A 23950-nucleotide genomic window follows, 5' to 3' on the forward strand; every position below is an offset into this window, starting at 1 on the left:
CTTTCTTTCTTTCTTTCTTTCTTTCTTTCTTTCTTTCTTTCTTTCTTTTAAAATATTTTATTTATTTGACAGACAGAGATCACAAGTAGGCAGAGAGGCAGGCAGAGAGAGAGGGGGAAGCAGGCTCCCTGCTGAGCAGAGAGCCCGATGTGGGGCTCAATCCCAGGACCTGGGATCATGACCTGAGCTGAAGGCAGAGGCTTTAACCCACTGAGCCACTCAGGTGCCCCTAGTCTGCAGAATTTCTGCTGAGACATCCAATGATAGCCTTATGGGGTTTCTCTTGTATGTAACTCTTTTATTTTCTCTTGTTACTTTTAAGATTCTCTCTTTATCACTACTTTTTATCATTTTAATTACTTACTATGTGTCTTGATGTGGGCCTCTTTGGGGCGATTTTGTCAGGGGCTCTCTGTGCCTCTTGGATGTAGATTCTGTTCCTTAGATTCAGGAACTTGTCAGCTATTCTGCCCCCTTTTCTCTTTCTTCTCCTTCTGGAATCTTTATGTGACTGTTATTATCCCTGATGCTGACACTGCGTTCCCTAAGTTTATTTTCAGTCTATATTATGTTTTCTCTCTCTCTCCTGTTCAGCTTGATTGCTTTCCATTACTCTCTCCTCCAGGTCACTGATCCATTCTTATGCTTCCTCTAGTCTAGTATTTATTTCCTCTTGTATTTTTAAAAATTTCAGTTACTTAGTTCTTCATCTGTAATTGATTCTTTTTTACATATTCCATCTCTCTGTTAAGCATCTCAGTGAGGTCATCCACTCTCTTCTCAGGTCCATTGAGTATCATTACAATCATTACTTTAAATTCTTTCTCAGGCATATAGGTTACCTCTGTTTTGTTTAGTTCTCTTGCTTTGATTTAGTCCTGTTCTTTCATTTGGGACATATTCCTCTATTTCTTCATTTTGTCTAACTCTCTGTGTCTGTTTCTGTGTGTTAGGAAAGTCAGCTATATCTCTTGTTCTTGGAAGTAGTGGCCTTATGAAGAAGAGTTTCTGTAGTGCCCTGCAGGGCACTGTCCCCTGTTCACCAGAACCCGTGCTTTAAGAGTGCCTCCTGTGTGTGCCCTACTGTTGTGCCTGAGCCACCTTTGCTTTAAGCCCAGTGATTTGTAATGGCTCTCTTTTCCTGTTGTGGGCAGGGTTTGGTCCTTGTGTGGTTATTAGGTCAGGTTAGGGCCTCCTTGGTTTTGCACTGAGTCAATCAAGTGTTGTCCAGAGATGTGGTAGCTGGCACCAAACTGCTAGGCACTTTGAGGTTGGATTCTTAGGAGCTGCTATTGTCTCCTAAGGTCTTCATTGCAATCTTCTCATTGGAAAAAGACAAAAGGACCTGTGTGTTTTGGCTAATGTGAAGACACATCTAATATAGTAATATTTCTTACTTGTGCATCTGCTTCAACTGAGCATCCCACACAATTGGGGTGAATCCTGGCATGATGGAAACAATTTGTGTCCCTTACTTGATAGTGCCAAGGAAAGAGCACCTCAGGGACAAGAATGCATCATTGCCCCAGAAGCATGTTTCCCTGGCCTATGGTCCTTCCTTTTTATTCTCTATCCAGTAGATGTGCTTTGGGTGTAAGGACAAACCTGAAAATGGTTCATGAGGCATTCTGTTGCCTCCTATAGTGATACAGGCACCATACAGCTATTAAGTTCAGTTTCCTTTAAGTTTGGGTGAAAAAAAGATCCCTGAGGTCATTTGAGAGATAGAGAGAATAACAATCTGTAGGGTTTTAGTTTTTGGTTTATATACACAACTCTCCCTGCTGTTTGCAATGCAGATGGAAACACTGTTACATTGCTCTCAAGGTGCTGATAACAGTGTGTCCACCCACATGGCCCTGATGTGAAAGACAGGCACATCTGGTCTGGTTCTCTGTATCCAGGCCTTGCAGTTCTCATTCCTGGCCTCATGCAAGCATAGAAGTTGAGGCACAAGTTGATTAATAATTCATGCAATTGATTCCAGGCTAGCTCTACTCCAAGACTCTCCCTGGCCTGATGACTGCATGCTCCCAGGAGTCTCACCTATTTCTCTTAAGGATCTAACAGTTCAGTTTTCTGGAGACCAGGCAATAAGGGAGGGATGGAACAGTATGCTCCAGTCAGTCACAGATTATGCATTTCAATGTTGGAGGAAGATCCTCAAAGTTGGATTTGTTTTTCTGTATTTCTAAAATCATTTAAATCTTAGCAATGTCATCATCTGATACTTGAAAACCCTGAATACATCTGAAAATCCTATTTTGGTGCAAGAAGAAAAATTTCTAAATGAAGTCAATTTTTAGACAGGACAGGATGAGAGAGAGGACCACAAACTGAGGTTACTAGGGTCCCATGGCTGTCTTATCCTTAATACTCTAAATATTTCCATGTCTCATATATTCCTATGTCTCTTTATCTCACTATAGACCAAGTTCTCCATTCAGAAAATGGTGGTTTTTTTGTTTTCTGTGGATTTTTTTTTTTTTTTTGAGGCAAAATTCCTGCTGCTCCCTCTTTACTACAATTCTCTTCTCCACAGGTGTCCAGGACTCTAACTTCTGCCCTCAGGCCCACCTGGCAATGTACTTCAGTAAGTTCATGTTTCCTTTTAGAATGAGTTGGGTAGAAATACACATACATATATATCCTCCTTGCTGGTTTTGGTCTTTGGGAAATGGTTCCATGAGATTTTCAGAAAGTTGAACAGGTTCACCAAATGAACCCATTAAGAGCTACTTAGACTACTACACGTGTTCTTGGGACATCCAAACTTTATCATTCTTTAAAGTCAAAAGAAAGAGTTTCTAATGGTGATATTTTAGGGGTTAGAAACAAATAAAAAGAGCATTATTTCTCAGTAAAGGAGCCATACTGACATTTATAGGTGATTTGGTCAGGCAGACCTTAAATGAAATACAGTAATGAAATGAAGACTCTCGGAGCAGAAGGGAGGTAAACCTGTGTAAGGATGTTATTTTTGAGAAGAGAAAACAAACTCTGACTTGACAAGCTGCAACAGAGGAACTATTTGCCCTCTATCATTATTTCCACCCTTCTTTCTTGATATGTAACCACCTGAATTCAGACTACATGTTCCAGCCTCCCTTGCAGCTGGGTGTGGTCACATGTAACTTTGTTCTATGTAGCCAGTGGAATATGAATAGTAGGTTGTATTTGACTATCTGGAAGATAGTCTTCTTTCTGTCCTTTCACCTCCTTGATGGCTGAAATACTGACCTGATGGGTAAGGATAAATAACCACCTTGGACTGTGACACAGAAGTTAAGTGTTCTCTGGTATACTCAAGGGTCGGTCTCTGAAACATGAATTTCTAGACAGACTGCTTCCAAGACTTCTTTAAGTGTGAGTGAAATAAATGACTGTCTTTGTTTAAGCCACTATTGTGTTGAATTTTTGTGCTACTCTCAACCATACCTAATCTAAACTGCTTATATCAGTAGTCTGGAAAAGTTTTAATTGATTGACAAAGCTTGATGGAGGAAAGAGAAAGAGTGATGGAGAAGACCTGATTCTAAACTAAGATGGAATATGCATTAAATATTTTATATCAGGGGATCTCAAATACTGATCCTGACAGTTACTCCTACAAATCCAGATTCCTGGGTCCCCTTCCTGGAGATTCTGATTTAGTAGATTTTCTATGAGTCTCATGAACTTATATCATTTAAAAACTCCCCATGAAATCCTGATATTTAGGTATATTTGGAAGGTATTTGATCTGGCATTGTTCTTTGCTGGGAAGGTGAGTCAGAACCACCTGAAAAAAATTTTTTCCTTCAAACACAGATGCCTTCATGAACATATGATAATGTGAGATCGAGAAGAGTGGGAGGGACAAATATTTTGATACTCTGAATTCTGAAATAAGTGATTCTTCAGGCTCTTTGGATCTCCTCACCTTTTCTCTGCACCCACCCAGAGTCACACAAATGTCACCATAACAGGCAACTCTCTGTCAGGTTAGCCTTAGTTCAGGTAAACCTACAGTGACATAACTGTATGTGGCTAGTTGTTGTTTTTTTTTTTAAAACCAGATTCCATTTTCTATGGGAAGTTCATTTACTTCCAGTGTGCATTATAACACATTAATGAATCATTAGTGTATTTGTGATGAAAACAACTACCATTAGAGTGCAGGACGAGTTTTAAGGATTCCAGGGCCTCACACATCAGAGGTTGAATTTTTTGGTACCTACAAAAATCTGCAAGGTCAGCAGATTCAGTTGAACAGCTGTCAGCTGAAGTTGTTCTAAAAGCACTTGGGCACACCAGTGGGTTCCTCTGGCAGCAAAGGTGACAGGCATGGCAAAGTGTTACCAGAAAGCAGATTATGGCAGGTGTGAGACATTCCCAACAGCAGTGAATAGGACAGGATTATATTAAGCACATGTCCACACCAAAGTAATCCTTTTACAAGATCCCCTCCTCATGTTGACAGTTACAAGCTGCTTGACTGTTCTTCTCTCCCACCTTTTTCTGGGAAGCTAGAGAAAGTCCCTCCACCAGAAAGAAGCCTCTCATTCACTAGGCCATCTGCAAATCTCAGCAGAAATAAAATAAAACAGAACCAAAGGTCCATTCTAAGACAAACTTTGAAAAGAGTGCCAAGGATAACAAAGATCTAACTCCAGCTGGGTCACCAACTGACCCAGTCTCAGTTTGGGTAAGTTTATCTAATTTTTAGAATTAAGGGACTGAACTTGATGAACCGTGAATTTCCTTTTAAGAGTTGTACAATTTTATATCTATCTTATAGGAAACTGTATTATATGTAAGTGGGTGAAAGTAAAAGCTTCCTTCTATCAATTATATATTTATTTTAATTTTAAAAAGATAAAAATCCTAAATCCCAATGTAAAATCATCAGACAGACTTGCATGTATGCATACCCTTCAGAACCTGAATTTCTGGAAATGGTTTCTTGGTTGCCTAATCCCAACAAGCTGATGGCATCCTGCTGTTCCTACCAAAGGATTCTATTATGCAAATATTTAGGCCTTTTAAACATGCACAAACGTTTATTTCACTCTTCCAAGTAACATCATCCAGAGGGCTCAAAAGATACTGAATTCACGTATTTATTGACAGTATAGCTATGGGATCTTATTAATAGGTATGTCTGAGACCTAACCTTATGCTTCCTGATGGTTTTCTCATTGAGCAAAACTGCAACCAGAAATAAGACACAATCCTTTTATTGGTTATTGTTATTACAAAGTGGTCTTGAGTCTGTCGTAGCACTTTCTCCATTTTAATCTTTCCCCTTCCCTATGACACTCCAGCAATGAGATCCTTACTTACCGAACCTTCCACCTAGCCCTGCTATAACGTGCCCTTGTTCCAAAGATCACTGTCCATGCAAAAGGTTTTAAAAGAGAAATGGGAACTCTGAGAAGTTCCAGGACAAATTTGGAGGTCCAACAGCCCCAATGGATGAGGCGGCAATGGAATTTCGGGAAACAGAGAGAAAAAAGCCAAACTTACTTCATCCACATGCCCCACAGCTCCGTAGAGTCTTGCCATTTGTCCGATGAGGTAGGGGAATCTCTCACCAATCTCTTTCAGCATTGGAAGAAAACCATTCAAAGCCACAGGTTCATAGCCTGCTATCTCTATGAGGATGTTTAGGATGACATCATTATGGGTCGAATCTTTCAAATGCCCGATTAGGAAAGGAATACATTTCTGAGCCACCTACAAAAAGGAAAGAGAGGAGAAGAAAGAGAAACAAGGAAGAAAATTAATTAAATCAGAATCAAACTAGTATTTTTTGCATGAAATCTAAAGTCAGCACATTCTGGGATTATTGCCCTCATTGCAACTCAAACATATCCCCCACATCCGGAATTTAAAATTTATGATAAAGTTTCAGAGGATTCAGTTTCTTTTCATCTGTGCTGTGCTATTGGAGAGTAGAGTTTACAAAAATGTTTAGATACTGCTATTCATAAATCAAGTTTTGATGTGTTATGTCCTCACCAGGAATATTACATTTCCTCCAACCCACCGTGAGAGCTATGATTTAAAGGACAATATGGTATAAGTATGTCAAAGATCCTTGATAACTTTAATGAACATCTTCAAGTTGGAGAAGCATGCCTTAGAAATACTTAATAATAAAATAAGGAAACAGGAAAGAGCTTTAACATTTTCTTAATTTTCCATTTTGATCACAAAAATGTACTAAGATAAAAAAGATTACCAAAGTAAAATAATTTCTACTCTATTCCTGATACCCTAATGTTGCTTTCTTGACTTGGAATGCTTTTGTGAATATAAAAATGCAATAATTCATATTAAAGAAAATGTGACTTTTTGTGGAATAAAGTCACTATGTTAATACACATACAGGTTACATGCTAACAATTTGATGAATTGTTTTGTCTGTTAAAATAAAATAATTAGAAAGGATAATCTGTGGAAAACTGAACAATAAAGTAAAAACAATTTGCTCATCCCTATTTTTACTACGTTGACTTTTTTTGTTTGATGTTGGTTTGCTCTTTTGGCTTGTCACTTTTTTTTTTTTTTTTTTTTTTTTTTTTGCAAGGTCAACTTGAAATGTAGCTTCCAGTATTAAAACAGAATCTGATACTCAGGTTGGTCTGCTAAATTTATAATTCACCTTCTGCCAAAAACCTACTTCCCCCACGTCCCTCTCTAGCTAGCTCTAAGTATCTCTTTTCTCCATAAATGGAACCATTATCTGCCTGGCTATTCAAGTCAGAAATCTGGGAGTCACTTTTGACATCTGTTTCTCCCTTATCAGAGCCTCATCCAAGCAACCACCAAGTGGTTCATTCCACCTCCCAGGTATCTCACAGATCTCTCCACTTCCCTTCATTTTCATTCATCTCTCCACTCACTCATTCACAAATATTTATTGGATCCTCCCTATTTGCAAGGTAGTGTTCTAGGTGCCAGTGTTATGGCTGCTAATAAGTCTGACTTTGTGGAATACTTCAGTATGTAGTAAAGAAGACATTCCATAAAACAAATAATTACAAAGGAAATGTTTAATCATAAATTCTAATTAAGTGCCGTACAGGGAAAATCCAAGGTGCTGTGAGACCTGTGAGACATATCCTGGGGACCTCATTCAGGCTGGGGTCAGGAAAGTACTGTCAGCAGGTACCTCTAAGCTGAAACCACTGATCCCCTCATCCTGAACCTATCCAGCAGCTTTCTAACTATTCTCTCTGTCTTTAGTCTCATCCACCCAATTCCTTTTCTGCTTTGTGGCCACAATGGTAACCCTTCCCCCGCTTAGCATAGTTCACTAATTTGACATTGTTCTCCAGATTGAGATTTAACATACCTTTTCTGAACTGATGACAATCTTTCTAGACTTATCTTACCTATTCTACCGTCTCCCATCTAGATCCTATCACGTATCATACTTCAACCATGTTGATTTTTTAAAAAATTTTTTCTTGACCTGCTAAGTTTTCTCTTGCATCTAGTATTTAACTCATGTGATCAACTTTGCCTATAATTCTTATTATTCTATTTTGCTTGACACTCCTTACTCTTGAGGCCACAGATTAGCTGCTGTTTCCTTTAAAAGCCTTCCTCCACTCCCTTCTCTCCCCATTCAGTCCAGTGTCTAGGCTGAGGCCCCATCATACACTAAATGGCTCCCAACAAACCCTTCTCATGCTTTCTTCATATTGCTGCTCTAGATGTCTGCTTTTCAGGCTGGATCAAAAACTCTACAAGGTCAAGACTCAATTCTAATTTGTATTCCATTGCACACCCAAAGCCTAGCACAAAGCCTGGCCAAAAAATGAGTCGATAAATATTTGAGGCACAAATCAAAGGAAGACATGTCTAAATGACTTTTTAGGTAGCATTTGAATAACCTCCACATTCTACCCCATAGTGTTGAACAGTTGCACATAATGTTTAACATACATATTGTCACATGTCATATACAACATAACTAATAGGGACATAAAAAAGACATTTTGAGATTATTATTAAAATTATCCTACGTACAAATTTAAACTTGATACTCATAGCCAGTACTTGCTAAGTAAGGGCCAGGGCTTGCTTCTGGTATATGGCACATAGGAATGCACAGTTCCGTAAATGCTGCCTGTGCATTTGGAAGCCGTTGTATGTCCTTCAGGAGAAACCACGAGAGATCCCTGGCACATGAGGCAGAAGTGTCAGCCAGCTGCTCTGGGTCAGGGCACCATACTTAACCTGAGTCTTTTAGGAATGGAAAATGCTTACACACTTCCTGCCCCATTCAATAAAATTCCATTTCCTAGTCCTTACACTTCATGTCCTATTCCTGGAACATGAAGGTCTCTGTGACACGTGCTTCTAGTCATGCCAATTTTATTTAAACTCTAGCCATACATCCCAAGCTATGCAAGAAAAATACTGTATTCATTGTCCCATAAAGGAAAAAAAAAAAAAAAAAGAAAAGAAAAGAAAAAAAAGAAAAAACAAGTGAGCAAGCTAGCTAGTGAACTGGCTCATGGCAGATACATGTATGTTTAGGCAGAGTTGAACCCATAGAAGCAAAGAGAAGAGAAGCCTTGAATAGCATAAACAAAGTCATTTTACCAGTTAAACAAAAGTTGATTATTTTGCCATTTCCTGATAGCCCAAAGCTTATTATGATGGTGATAGAAAGGATAGATATTTCTTGAAGTTTATCATACATATGAAAAGCAAGTGGTACTTTGGGCTTTAGATAGATTATTCTTGAATAAGAAGGAATTTTATTTTCTAAACACAGGGCATTTCCTTAGGCTGCTTTCTTTCATAGAGCTGCTTCACTTGGGGCTGCTTCACATCTCAGAGAAAGCTTTGTCATCACTGAGAGCAGAGTAGCCACTAAGACAGCATTAATGCCTGGAGGAGAGCAAGCCGACATGGCCTTTGTTCAGGCCATAAACCTCATGGCACAGACCTCTGAAAGAGCTTCCCAACTGACCCCTGGCCTCAAATCTCTCTTCCTTCTATTCTTCTGTCATTGTCCCAAAACCCCATTAGAATCATGTCAAGACTTCAATCTCCAAAGATTTCTCATGGCTTACAGCTGGAATCCCAATGCCATGGCATTCACTGATAGGCATATCTACTGCCTCTTCCACCATGAACTCTGACCCAGAGACATGCCACTGATCACCCACAGCTGGCCCCAACACAGAGAGAACACTTACGCTTTCAAAGCCCATCTCAAATGGTTGTACTCGTGGGAACCATTCCCCACAGCCTACTCGAACACATGCAGGACCAGGGGTTAGAGGACAAATAAAGGTCGTCACACCACACACTCAAATACTCAGCAGCTACTCCTCCACCTGACACATATACCTTTATAACAGTCTAGGAGGCCTTATTTGAATTTGGAAGTTTTGGCCTCGGTATAGGGACCAGAGGGAAATGACCCTTAGACCGCATTTCTTGTCCCTCTTTTCTCTTCTCCCTCAGCTTTGCCCTGAAAGGGGTCTTGTATGCATGTATGTGAATACCCCAGCCCACATATACAAGCTCATCTGGGACACGCCTCAGGCCTGTGGGGTCACACCGTCAGCATGGCCTGTCCTTGGGAGAACAGATCCAGGGACCAGGCCTGCTGAAGCCCTGGAAGCAGGAAGGAGATGATACATAGGAAAAGATTTCCAAGGTCCCAGTTACCTGGACTACATTTAATAGGCAACGGAATGCATGGAAATTGGGAGAACATGCAGGTGAGGCTCAGATCAGGACCTTCCTTACTTTAGAAGACAGCCACTTTTTAAAGACAGTCCTTTTTAAAGACAGTCACCTATCTCCGACTTGTCCACTCCTTCCAGGGCAGACTTAATCACTGTCTTTTTTGTGCTCCCAGAGCAGTCTGCTGACGGATTTAGCAACTTGTCATTGACCTCAAGTTTTGTCATTGCATCTCATCACCCCAGGCCATGGGGACCTTGAGGGTAGGGCCATCTGAACACATAGCACCATAACTTAATTGGCAACAAATGACTCTTCAACTCTTATGCATAGAATAAAAGGTAGAGCTATTGCGTGTGTGTGTACATGTGTGTACATGTGTGATTATGTACTCCCTCTTAAATTGGTCCTCAGGCTCAATTGTATCTTCTAATTAATTTGGCCAGCATTAACAATTAATCTCCAAAACTCTGTAATAACTGTCATTCATCCTTTGCTAATCACTCTTACTATACTGATAAAATATATATTCTTAAAACGATGGTTCTGCTCCAAAGACTGTTGTAGAACAGACTATATATTCCATCACTCCATCTTCTTAATGTTCTGCAAATAGCTTCTTATTTTAAATAAGTACCAAAAGTGACCTCTGAGTATTGTCAGCCAGATGATGCTGGGGTAGGTGCTGCACGATTAGGTACGTGAATAGGAATGCTCAAAGCTGTTGAGGGAAAGTCCAAGAAAATGACTCTCTCCTCTAGGAGCCAGACCACAAAAGCAGTTTCTCTGGGTTTGGACATTAATCAACAGAGGGCTGACATTGCTATTTTCTGCCACTCATCTCTGTATGGTTGGGGCTAGAGGCCCAAATCCTGGGGATAATAACAGATGGGCCCTTATGTGTTACTAAATTCTTTCTTTTGTTGGCTAGATTACAGCATGGCTTATGGCAGCCAAGAATACACACTTAGCCCCAAAAGGCCACTTGGAAAACTGACCACCCAGCCTTTTCCTATAAATGGACCCTGAGGATTCTCTGGAGGTTCCAGCCTGAATCACCAGCCAGGAACTCCCTCCCTCCAGCTAGAAAGGATACTTTCCTGAAAGAGAGATACCCAGAGGGCAGCGATGGAGGAAGGGAACCCACCTGCCCATCCCCACCCCTGTCCTGCTTCTTTTTTGCCCACTGTCTAATTAAGGAATGTAAGAGAGAGAAGGTGACTCTGGCACTTCTCTGGCTCACTGCCTACACACCTCAGTAATCAAGTGTGAGCTCCCAAAGAGCTGTGTGATAAGCCATAGGAGGCTGGTGGGGGATGCTTTAACATGAAGGAGAGTGCTGATGAGAAACAAAGGTTTGGGTCTTTCTCCTGCTCTAACTTCTTCCCCCATTAGGGCCCTGGCACAGGTAGGGTCCATTCACATCACTGTGATTTCCTAAACTTGTGGATTTCCTTGCTTCTTCATTCTAGGATACACACCCAGCACTCAACAATGCCTACGGGACTCTGCTTTCATTCTCTCCTCCTCATCATTCAGTCTTATTTATTCCTTCTTCTCCTATCTAGCTCACCTTTCTGACTGCTATCGTCCACTGGGCCCTCTGGAATTTCCATCTGCTTCATAAGCCACAGCCTGACAGCCTTTTTCCAGGATGTTGAGGCCAAAAGATCTCAACAGCTAGAATTAAACTAGGTTTACAATGTAGCCCAGCCTTAAATCTATGCTTTAGGAAAGTTACCTAACCAGTGATAGCCACAGATCTTCTGTAAGTGGCAATCTCAGGGAGGGCAGTATGACTGTAATGAACAATAGGAGAAACAGACACTGCCCATATGAAAATTGGAGGGGCTGGTAAAGAAGAAGAGATTGTGAAAAGCCACTTTGCTATCACTCCTATGTACCACCACAGTTGTCAACCTCTCCAAACGTTGACTTTTCTGTTGACCAAAGGAAAAGTTATTATGGTGAATAAGTGAGATAATGTTATAAAACACCTACACAGTGTCCAGAACTTGACATTAGTTCAACAACTATTACTGCCCCTTGTTTACCCTCCTCTGCTTCCTGTAACCAGCTGGGAACCCTACAGGAACACCTTGGAGAGGTTCCAGACCACCACAATAGAGTAAACAGCCCAATAAATAGATTCAAATGAATTTTTTTGCTTTCTCAGCACATATAAAATTTATGTTTATACTCTACTATAGTCTATTAAGTGTGCAATAGCATTATGTCTAAAAAATGTATATATCTTAGCTAAAATACATTGTTTAAAAATGCTAACCATCATCTGAGCTTTCGGCGAATTGTAATCTTTTTGCTGGCAGAGGTTCTTGTCTTTATGTTGATGGCTGCTGACTGATCAGGGCGATGGCTGCTGAAGGCTGGGGTCCTGTGGCAATTTCTTAAAATAAGACAGCAATGAAATTCACCACATCAACTGACTCTTCCTTTCACAGATTTCTCTACAGCATGAAATATTATTTGATAGCATTTTACCACAGTAGAACTGCTTTCAAAACTGGAGTCAATACTCTCAAATCATGCTGCTGCTTTATCAACCAAGTGTATGTAAGATTCTAAATCCTTTGTTGTTATTTCAACAGTCTCTACAGCTTCTGCACTGGGAGTGGATTCCAGCTCAAGAAACCACTTCCTTTGCTCCTCCAAAAGAAGCATGTCTTCATATCTTTAAAAGTTTTATCACGAAATTGTAGCAATTCAGTCTCATCTTCAGGTTCCTGTTTAATTCTAGTTCTCATGCTATTTTTGCCATATCTGCAGTTACTTCCTCTAGGGAAGTCATGAATCCCTCAAAGTCATCCATGAAGGTTGGAATCAACTTCTTCCAAACTTCTGTTCACGTTAATATTTTGACCTCCTCTCATGAACCATGAATGTTCTTACTGATGTCTACAATGGTAATGCCTTTCCAGAAGGTTTTCGGTTTACTTTGCCCAGATCCATCAGAACAATCATTATGTATGGCAGCTACAGTCTTATGAAGTGTATTTCTTAAGTAGTAGTACTTCAAAGTTCAAATCCACTCACTGATCCACTCATGTTAGCAGGTATGAAAACATTGCTTTCATAGTACACATCCATCAGAGCTCTTGGGTGACCATGTGAATGGTCAATGAGCCATCATATTTTGAAAGGAATCTCTCTCTTCCTCTTCCTTTTTCTGAGCTATAAGTCTCAACAGTGGGCTTAAAATATTTAGTAAACCACGTTGTAAACAGATGTGCTGTCAACCAGGCTTTGTTGCTCCATTTCTAGAGCACAGGCAGAGTGGAGTTAGCATCATTCTTAAGGGCTCTAGAATTTTCAAACTGGTCAGTGAACATTGGCTTTAACTTGAAGTCACCAACTGCAGCAACCTCTAGCAAAAGAGAAGCCTGTCCTTTGAAGTCTTAAAGCCAAGCATTGATTTCTCCTCTCTAGCAATGAAATTCCTAGACAGCATCTTCTTCTAAGAGAAGGCTGTTTTATTGGCACGGAAAAATCTGTTGTTTAGTGCAGTCACCTTCATGAAGTTTCTTAGCTTGATCATCTGCATAGCTTGTTACAGCTTCAACATCAAACTTCACTTCCACAGGTTTCTCACCTCTCTCCACTTTCGCAGAACTGATCTGCATTAGGCTTTGGCTTAAGAAAACATCATGGCTAGTTTCATCTTTTATCCAGACCACTCACACTTTCTCCACAGCAAAAATAAGGCCGTTTTGTTTTCTTATCACTCATACATTCAAAGGAGTAGCACTTCCAATTTTCTTCAAGAACTTTTCCTTTACATTTACAACTTAGCTAAGAGATCGATATTTGGCACAAGAGGCCCAGCTTTTGACCTATGTCAGCTTTTGGCATGCCTTCTTCATTAAGCTAATTCATGCCTAGTTTTTTATTTAAAGTGAGAGAGCTTCTACTCTTCCTTTCACCTGAACACTTAGAGGCTTTTCTAGGGTTCTTAGGTGGCCTAATTTCAATTATGTTGTGTCTCAGGAAATGGGGGAGCCCTGGGATAAGGAGGGAGATGGGGAATGGAGGGTTAATGGACAGTCAAAACACACACATTTATCTATGAAGTTTGCATCCCTATGGGTACAGTTTGGGGTACCCCCAAATAATTACAATAGTATCATTAAAGATCACTGATCACAGATCACCATAACAAATATAATAATAATAAAGATGTTTAAATCATTGCAAGAATTATGAAAATGTGACACAGAGACTCAAAGTAAACAAGTGCTATTGGAAAAATTGTAACCACAGCCTTGCTTGATGCAGGGTGGCCACAAAACTTTAATTTGTAAAAAATACAACAGCTGCAAAGTGCAGTGAATTGAACTTGGTTATTTCCCCACACAAGAAGAGAGAAGGAGATTGGGAATCAGAGTCCTAGATCTGTCACTTACTTCTTACTACCTGTGTGATGGGGTCAAGTTAACCTCCCAGAACATCCATTTTGACTGGTATAGAATAGAGAAAAAAATAACACATCATAGAGTTATTGGTAGGAGTAAATTAAATTGGGAGGATTAGGGGTATCTGGGTGGCTCAGTTGTGAAGTGTCTGCCTTTGGCTCAGGTCATGATCCCAGCGTCCTGGGATCGAGCTCTGTATTGGGCTCCCTGCTTAGAGAGAAGCCTGCTTCTCCCTCTCCCACTTTCCCACATTTGTATTCCCTCTCTTGCTATCTCTCTCTGTCACAAATAAATAATAATATCTTAAAATTAAAATAAATAAATAAATTGGTAGGATTAGATGATTGGTAGGATTAGATGCTTAAAAAAAGAAGTCCTTTATGAATGATAAGTTCCTCTGCAAATTTAGGCACTAATACTAACTCATCTGTGTTAAGAAATATTCATGGAGTGACTTCTGTGTGCCAAGTACTATGCAAAGCCTCAGGCACATAGTGGTGAACAAAGTGGTCTTCATGTCTCCAGCATTTGCATCACAGCCAAGGTGGCCCAGAGAGAGTCCAGTAGAGACAGATTCATTACAGTGTGAAATTTGGTATGGCAGAGATGTGGGGAAGGAAGGAATCAGAAGATTCCTGGCAAGAACTGAAAATTGTCAAAGTGACTTATATCTGGGTAAGTGCTGCAGAGGTAAAGATAATCATTGAGGGCGCCTGGGTGGCTCAGTGGGTTAAGCCACAGCCTTTGGCTCAGGTCATGATCTCAGGTTCCTGGGATCGAGTCCTGCATCGGGCTCTCTGCTCAGCAGGGAGCCTGCTTCCCTCTCTCTCTCTGCCTGCCTCTCTGTCTACTTGTGATCTCTCTCTGTCGAATAAATAAATAAAATCTTAAAAAAAAAAAAAAAAGTACTTGTCTAAGGACCAGGAATAGTCAGTCCAGAAAGAGTGGTAGTGGTGATGAGGGAAGAACATTCCAGAAGAACACAGCATGTATATAAAAACTCAGTGCACTGAGAGGAGAGTGTCCAACCATGGGTGTTTAGGACCTCATAATTGTTCAAGGTGCTGGGAGTTAAAGAGGCCCTGTCATCTTTTTCTGTGTCTCAGCCACAGAGGAGCTATAACCAGGTGTCTAATGAGACCTCTTTGAATGTCACCCATGGTACCACCATTACTCTTGGATCCCATCATTTTAGGTTGGAAGACCCCAAGTCTTTTTCCTTCCCCTTCCTATAAGTGAGCCTCCTGCTGGTTTCATCTACATTTATGTCCAGCCTTTAGCCCATGGGAAATAAATTGAATTAAGTGACTCTCCCTAGATCCCCTTTGAATTTTTATTTCCCCTGACTTTCCAAAAACTATGTTTTGCTCTTTCTTGCAGGCTGCAAATAAAATGGCATGCCAGCTGGCTCCTTTATGAAACCAAGTTTGGTGTTTTGGTCACCCCTCCCCATTCCCCCATATCATCTGGTCCCCAGATTCTATCTGTGGTAGGCAGAATAATGACTCCCCAAAGATGTATATACACCCAGAACCTGTAATGATGATGTAATGATGTTGCCTTGTACAGCAAAAGGGACTTTGCAGGTATAATTAAGTTCAAGGTCTTGAGATGGAGAGATAATCATGAATCATCTGGGTGGCACCAACAAGGGCCCTTAGAAGAGGGAGGAAAGAGGCTCAGAGTCAGAGAAGGAGATGTGATGAGAAAAGCAGAGGTGAGAGGGAGGCAAGACAGGAGCTGAGAAGTGCAGGCAGCCTCCAGAAGCTGGAAAAAGGCAAAGAAACAGATTTCTCCCCTAGTGCCTCCAGAAGGGGTGCAACCCTGCTGACCCATTTGTGACTTCTGATCTCAAGAACTGGAGGATAATAAATTTGTGCTGTCTTAAATCAAGTTTGTGGTCATTTGTTTCAGCAGGGCTGGGAAACATACCCCACCCATTCTGCTCCCTTCACTACAAGCCTCCACTTAGGTGATCCAGTGATCCCTCAACTCTATTCCTTGCCCAAACTCTACTACAGTTTTGCTCCAACTTTCTGTCCTTAATTCTTTCCCAAACTGATTCCTCCACTAACACTCTGGTATTCATTCTCCAACTGCCTCTAGTCCCTGATTCTAGCTAGTACTTTGATCCACATCTGCAATCTCTTCACTGTGACTGGTTTTTATTTTAGCTCTCCTTATTTCTTTAAACTTCTGCACTCGTGCAGTCAATTCCTAACCTTCCTCCACACACAGTCCATAATAGAGGACCACCACTCCTCACCCCACCCACATAGGCAGTGCCCTGCAGAGTCCCCGGTTGTCAAAGGTAAGTTCAGTTCCTGTCTCCGAGGTCCTTTACTTCTCCAGATCTTGATCCTGTTGAGTCACTTTTCATCCTTTGGAACTTCAACATCTTTCCCTGGTTCTCCAAGGTCTCCAGGCTCTTTGGTCTCTTCTGGTCATTTATTCCTCCCTGAATTCATCAACTTTTTATTGAAATCCTACTGTGTGTGCAGCGCTATGTTAGGGAATGCATGTGAATATGCAGACACAGGTCCTATGTTCCTCAAAGAGTTTAGAGCGCACTAGGAAAGACAGTCATGCAAAAATAATGACAATATATTGTTCTAAGGGCAAAAGCAAAAACACACACCAGGTAACATAGATGACCCAGTCCTCTGCCCAACCTCCCACCTTGCTCCTCAAAGTGTGGTCTGAAGTATCGGGAAAAGCATCACCTGAGAATCTGGAAAAAGGCAGAAAACTAACCCTGTCTCCACCTCCTCAAGGCCTTTTGCCCCTCTGCTCCACCTGGATCAAAACCTCCCATTCTTCAAGGTCTAGCCCTGAGGCCCTTCCCACTGTAAATCTTCATGTTACCTATTTCTCCCTAAGGCAGAATTTATTGCCCCTCTTTCTGTTTGTACCATCTGTAGAACATTTATCACCACGTTTTATTCTGTTTCATTTCATGAATGTTTACTGAGTGCTTTTGGGTACTATGCCAAGGTCTGGGATATAGAAGAAAAGAAGAAATGATTCCTTACCACCAGGTATTGGCAGCCTATTGTGGTTAATTACACATATGACCATTTTTGCCTGCTTTTCTTTGAACAGTTTGAATGTTGACTTCAAATGTTCCAGTATTCGCCTTAATGTTCACTCAGGAAATGAAACAGAGTTGCAACCATGATTGATAAAACCTTGGGCTGACCTTTAATCTTCACTTGAGCACATGTTTGGGTACCTTCTGTAATCCGTTTCTACTTTCCCCTTCCTAGCAGTCTTTAGTCTCTATCTGAGTATCACTGGGGGTCAGCAGAAGCACCAGGGGTACAGTGTGTGTCCTAAACAGAGAATACCAGGACTCTTGTTTGGATGTTGGTGGTGGGGGGGGGGGGGAGGTAGAAGAAGCATGGTGCCTCGAGAGCCCTTGGACCTATATGGAGCCCACAAGGGGAAAGCCTGCTGAAAATGGAACCCAAAATCAGAAATCAAATCTGAGAAATAGAGAATAGTAAAACTGTTCTCTTTGTATTATTTGAGCTCCTGGATCAACCACCTCATCAGAAGGCATTTTACCCCATCTAATTAGCTAATAAATTCCTTTTATTATTTAAATCAACATGGGTTGGGTGTTCTGTGACTGCATATCACAATCATCCTAATTATTTCAATCTTTTATTTGATTATAAAAAATCAGCAACTAACTTGCTACCTAGAAAACAAGGCTCTGCTGTCACTCCAGGTTGACTTCTCCATGCATAGGTCATTTCCTTGGCCTTTTCTGAGAAACCAGATTCCTGGACTGCACGGCCACATTCAAGCTTTTCTGCCATAGTGACAGGTTTTACCTTTGTTCTGTTTTTAGTACTGTGCCTGTTATGGTTAATTTGATGTGTCCACTTGACTGGGTCATGGAGTGCCCACATGCCTGCTTGAACATTATTCTGTGTGTGTTTGTTGAGGGTGTTTCCAGATGAGACTGGCATTTAAATTGGTAGACTGAGTAAAGCAGATTGCCCTTCCCAATGTGGGTGGGCCTCCTCGAAACTGCTGAGGGCCTGAGTATGAGTGGTTGAGCTGGGACATTGGTCTACTCCTGCCTTAGACCGTGACTTACACCACCAGCCATCCAGTTCTGAAGTTTTCAGACTCTGACCAAGGCTCACAACTTTGATTCTTCTGCTCCTCAGGCCTTTGGATTCAGACCGGAACTACACCACTCGTTCTCTTGGGCCCTCAGCGTACAAAGGTTGTACTGCAGGACTCCTCAGTCTCATAGTCATGTAAACCAATCTCAGTTGCTCACGATATATGTATCCTGGTTCTGTTTCTCTGGGGAACCATAACACAGCACCCAACCTCTGCCGTCACCTCCTCACTTACATGGTTCTAGAAAAAGCGAATGAGTGCTTTCATTTAAAGATGGGTGTGTTTGGGCACACGGGAGCAAAAACCTGAAGCACATATCCTGTTCTCACACCCAGAAACATGCTTGGTTGTGTGGACCATCAAATAACGTGATGTGCTTTTGCTTTTTTTTACCTCTGGTTGCTTTCTCTTCACAGCTACATGCAAAAGCCGGAGAAGATGGTACTGTTCTGGTTGTTCCAGCTGAGACATCAAGGCCAGGAGTTCTGTCAGGTGTCTGTTGATTGGCTGAGGCTGCTTTTCATACACTGCGGGCAACACCCTCAACAGCATGGCATTGCCTGTTGAGGGAACAATACCAAGAATGGTGAGTTATTAGTTCACAGGCAGTGGAAACACATTTATTGTCAATGCAATAACCTTTGCACTTATTCATTAAATAGTGAGGAGTGAGGGCCAACTCTTCTGCTAAAAATAACACCATATCTTATTCTGAAAAATCACTAAAGCATGATTTAAATGGATTCCATACAAGGGGATATTTTATTTATTTATTATCCAATGAAAACTTTTCCTGAGTAAGGCACCACGGGGAAAGAGGAAAATTTGACAGTAACCAGACCACACCCTTAAGAAGGAAACTGTTCTGACAAAGAATTTCTGACGAGAAACAACATTTGGATGCTGTTTAAATGAAAACTAAGCAGTGCCATAAGCATGAAACTGAACCAAAAAAAGTGCAGAGGAATGTATCCACGTTCCTGAGAGATATGGGGGCATGATTAAGACAACTGACATATGGCAAAGCTGCCTTATTTTTATGAATAGTCAGAAAAGTAGCAATGCAAATTTAAATCCCCAATTTCTGTACCATTTCAAGGGAAGTTTAGACTCAGCTTGTTTGTCACACATGATTTGCCTCAATGACATGTATGGACAACTGGATTTAAAATGGCAAAATCTCCAGAAAAGATATTGCATAAGCTACAGGGACTTATCTGCAAATGACATATGGGAAACATCTGCTTATCACTTTATGGTATAGATTTTTTCTCAAAAGTCTCTCAAGTACTTAAATGTCTCAGGAGAATTGGTTTCTAGGGATTTCTTGAAGAAAAAATTTTTTGTGTCTATTTACTTTAAATTTGGCTTTGTATATAGAAGAAGGACACAGAAGGAATCAAATAAGCACCAGTGATTACACACATGTAGACCTTTCTCAAACAGAAGGAATGTGTCCACATATAAAGGACATTTAAATATGAGAATTGGACAAAGGCTATCATTTTCAGAATACCAGTGACTAAAAATAGTAGAAGGGTGATTCTGGATCAACTTAAATGTATATGGATGATGATTAATAATGAGAATTGCTTTTCCCACATGTAGTTCATATAATTAATCTCCAGCAGGTTTTGGTCATATGCCCAAGGACTGCAAAGTACTAGAAATATTCAGGGTTTTCTTTTTTAAAACAAGTTGTGTCCATACACAACACATTGCTTTATCTGTTTTCCTTCTCTTTTAACCAAGAGATTTTCCTTAAACAATCAGGAATTTTAAATGTAATGCCCACTCTGTACAGGGTACAATAGATCTTAGAGCTTAATTATATAAACACACTGACCAATCCCTAAAAAATTTCATGATAAGTAGCACTCTTTTTGGAATCAAAGACAGGAAACTGGTATAAGGCTTTTGGTGTGATACTCATTAGACACCCTGAGAGTCTTGAAGGGAAAGTCTCCAGATTAGTCATTTTCAGATGACTTGAATTTTGATCAAATGATGCAAAAGGAAATGCATAAATTTTTTTTCTAAGTTAGAAACTGATGAAGACACTTCGATGTAGAAATTCTATAAATTCAGAGGCAAAAAGAGAAATCCTGTAAATTCCATTTATAAACTAACATTTTTTAAAAATTATGAAATATTTCAAGACATTAGGCAAATGAGGTAATAATATAAAGAATGGGGTTGTGTCCACCAGCTAGTTTTGTCAAAAAATCTCGTGCCAAAATGGCTTCCTATCCCACTCATTTCCTTTTCTCCCCAAGGGCAACCACCATCCTAAAGATGGTATTTATCATCTTCATGGATGTTTTTTTACTTCTTAGTTGTATGGGTCTATACCAACAAACATTTTATGGTGTTGTTTTGCATGCTTTAAAATTTTACAGCAATAGTATTCATACTATACAAATCTCTTTGGAACATTTAATTTTTTTTTTTTTTTTACATTCGACACTGTGTTGAAGTATTAGCTCCAAAAAGCTCTCCTTCACTTATTCTCACAGCTGTATGGTATTCTATTGTATAAACAGGCAATAATTTATTCATATACTCTATGGTTGAAAGACACTGCTATGATGATGATGATGCTTTTTACCAATAGCACTGCAATTTTTATGCCTATTTCTTTGTTCATAAATGGAAGATCTTCCCTAGGGTATGGCCTCCGAGCTTAATCACGTAGAAATCACCTGGGTATCTTGATAGATACCCATAGATATTGATTCAGCTGGTTCAGAGTCTGGGCTTGAGAATCTGAATTTCTAACAAGCTCTCAGGTGATGCTGATGGTCCCTGGGTCACATAATTAAGCAGAAAGCAGTGACTATGTCCCTAGGAGTTAAGTTTCTAGATCCTCCAAAATTTCTTTGCAGTGTGGTTGTATTAGTTTTCTAATCTGCCATAAGAAGTTACCAAAAACTTAGTGGCCCAAATTCTTATATTTCTATAGTTCAGAACTCTGCTGTGAATCTCACTGGCCTAAAATCTAGACATTGGAAGGCACGAGTTCCTTCTTGGAGGCTATAGAAGGGAATAGGTTTCCTTGACGTTTCTAGAGACTACCAGCATTCCTTGGAGTTCCCTTCCTTCAACTTCAAAATCAGCAGCAGAGTAAGCACCTCTCTGACTCTGCTATCATCATACCTCTTCTTCTGAGTCTCCCTTCTGCCTCTCTTTTCCGCTTTTAAGAACCCTTGTGATTACACTGGGACCATGTGTATCATCTAGGATTATCTCCATATTTAATGTAGCAACCTTAATTTCAATTTCAACCTTAATTTTCAGTGAAATAACATGTCCACAGGTTGTGGGGATGAAGATGTGAACATTTGGGGAGGCATTATTCTGCCTACCATCAAGACTATAATGACCTACACACCCGCCGGCAACATGAGTGTTTCTGTTGTTCCTTATCTTTGCCAACACTTGGTCTTGACAGACATCGGTTTTTGCCAGCCTGATGGAGTGTGAGATGGCATCTCATTTTTTTGTTGTTTTCATCTTCATTTCCTTAACTGCTTGTGCAGTTAAGCATCCTTTTAGTATGTTTACAGGTCATTTCCCCTCTCACGATTTGACCATTCATATCTTTTGTCTATTTTCAGCTGGGATGTTTGTGTTTTTTACTTGATTTGTAGAAGCTATTTATTTATTCTAGACACTAGTTTTTTTTTTTTTATCACTTCTAAAGTTGCAATGTCAATGTAGTTGATTTTTTTTTTTTAAGATTTTATTTATTTATTTGTCAGAGAGAGAGCGAGCAAGAGCTAGCATTGGCAGACAGAGTGGAAGGCAGAGTCAGAGGGAGAAGCAGGCTCCCTGCGGAGCAAGGAGCCCGATGTGGGACTCGATCCCAGGACGCTGGGATCATGACCTGAGCCGAAGGCAGCTGCTTAACCAACTGAGCCACCCAGGCGTCCCTTTGTAGTTGATTTTTTAAAATCTCTTTGTAGTTTATAATTTTTTTTTGTTATTAAGGTATCTTTCTCTAGCCTAGGTTCATAAACATTTTCTCTTAAAAGCATTATGGTTTTGTTTTTCATATTTGTCCTTAATCCATCTGGAATTTACTTTTGTACATAAAGAATGGATTTTTTGTGTGTATATAAATAATTGTCCTAGCATTTATCAAATTGTCAGTTGTTTCTCTTCCAATTTTTTAATACCTTCTTCACATGTAAGGTTTCTCATATGTCTGGGTCTGTTTCTGGGTATTTATCATACCTTTACCAGTTATACATTTTGTTAATTGTAGTAACTTTATAATGAAGCATTATATCTCATGAGGCAAATTATCTTTTACTTCAAATTCTTCTTGGTTCCTCTATATAAATTTCACCATTACTTTGTCAACTTCCTTGAAAAACTACTTTATTTTTTTCTCCCATACTGAATGTATAGACTAATTTGGGATAATTGACATCCTTATGAAATTGAGTGTTCCCATTCAAAAACATATGTCCTTCCATCTATGCAGGGTTTTAAAGAATGTTTTTCAATAAAGTTTTGTGATATTAGCTGTGTCTTATGTATCTTTTAATTAAAAATGATTCCTAGGTATCTCATTTTTGTGGTTGCTATTGTAAATGGAAACTTTTAAAAAAATGTATCATCAGTTGTCTGCTGGTATTAAGAAAGCAGCTGATTTTTGTTTTGATCTTTCAGCCAACAAAACTTCCTCAATTCTCTTATTAATAATCTGTCTTCAGCGCCCCTTAGATTTTCTGTATATAGGCAATCAACTCATAATGATTGATGAAAGCTTTGTTTCTTTTTTTCTGTTCTTATATCTTAGTGCTTTTTTTTTTTTTTTAGATCCTACTTTCCTGGTTAGAACCTCCAGTACTTCAGTGAATAGAGCTAGTGTCCAAGGTATCCTTTTGTTTTTACTCTTTTTAAGACGTGTGTTTCTAAGGACCCATCATAATATATGTATATGGCTCTATCAATTTTGTTATTTCTTTTTTATTTTTGTTTCTGTACATAAATGATGAATTTTATTAAATGATTTTCTGCATCTATAGACATGATTATATAATTTCTCCTCTAAATTGTTCATGTAATAAATTAATTGATAACTCTAATTTTAACCAATCTTGCAGTCTTGGAGTAAAACTCAACTTGGTTGGTTGGTTATCTTGTACTTTTATGCATATATTGCCAAGTTCGTTTAGCTAATATTTTATTTAAAGCTTTTGCATCTATGTTCTTGAATGAAGCTGACCTTTTGTTATACTGTCCTTGTCTCTTTTTAGTATCATAGGTACTACACATATAGAAAGTATTTAGCACATTCCTGCACACTTCATTCTTAGAAGCAGTTTGTATAAGAAGAGGATTATATATTCCTTGAATGTTTGGTAGAACTTGCTTATTAAACCTTCTGGACAATGTTCTATATATTTCATTATTTCAAACTTCATGTATTGTAAGTTTCTGTATGTTTTAGCAGGTGCTTTTTGGGGGGGATTTGAGTAGCCATTTATGACAACAGTGAACTTAGTTATGGTATATTAAAATCTCCCCAGGGCGCCTGGGTGGCTCAGTGGGTTAAGCCACTGCCTTCGGCTCAGGTCATGATCTCAGAGTCCTGGGATCGAGTCCCGAGTCGGGCTCTCTGCTCAGCAGGGAGCCTGCTTCCTCCTCTCTCTCTCTGCCTGCCTCTCTGC

The 23950-nt window shown here is 39.9% G+C and overlaps 1 protein-coding gene across 10 annotated transcripts in view; it reads right to left on the reverse strand.

The window, feature by feature from the left end:
* Nucleotides 1-23950, reverse strand: part of VEPH1 (ventricular zone expressed PH domain containing 1) — a 247105-nt gene that overhangs the window by 156099 nt on the left and 67056 nt on the right. For all 10 annotated transcript variants that reach the window (XM_082685585.1, XM_082685582.1, XM_082685578.1 and 7 more), the window contains 2 exons: nt 18663-18829; nt 5509-5718 (listed from right to left, as the gene is read on the reverse strand). In XM_082685585.1, coding sequence (XP_082541711.1) covers nt 5509-5718; nt 18663-18829 — 377 coding nt within the window. The remainder of the gene's footprint in view (nt 1-5508; nt 5719-18662; nt 18830-23950) is intronic.

Source organism: Mustela nivalis (genome assembly GCF_964662115.1).
Source record: "Mustela nivalis genome assembly, chromosome: 1".
Classification (NCBI taxonomy): domain Eukaryota; kingdom Metazoa; phylum Chordata; class Mammalia; order Carnivora; family Mustelidae; genus Mustela; species Mustela nivalis.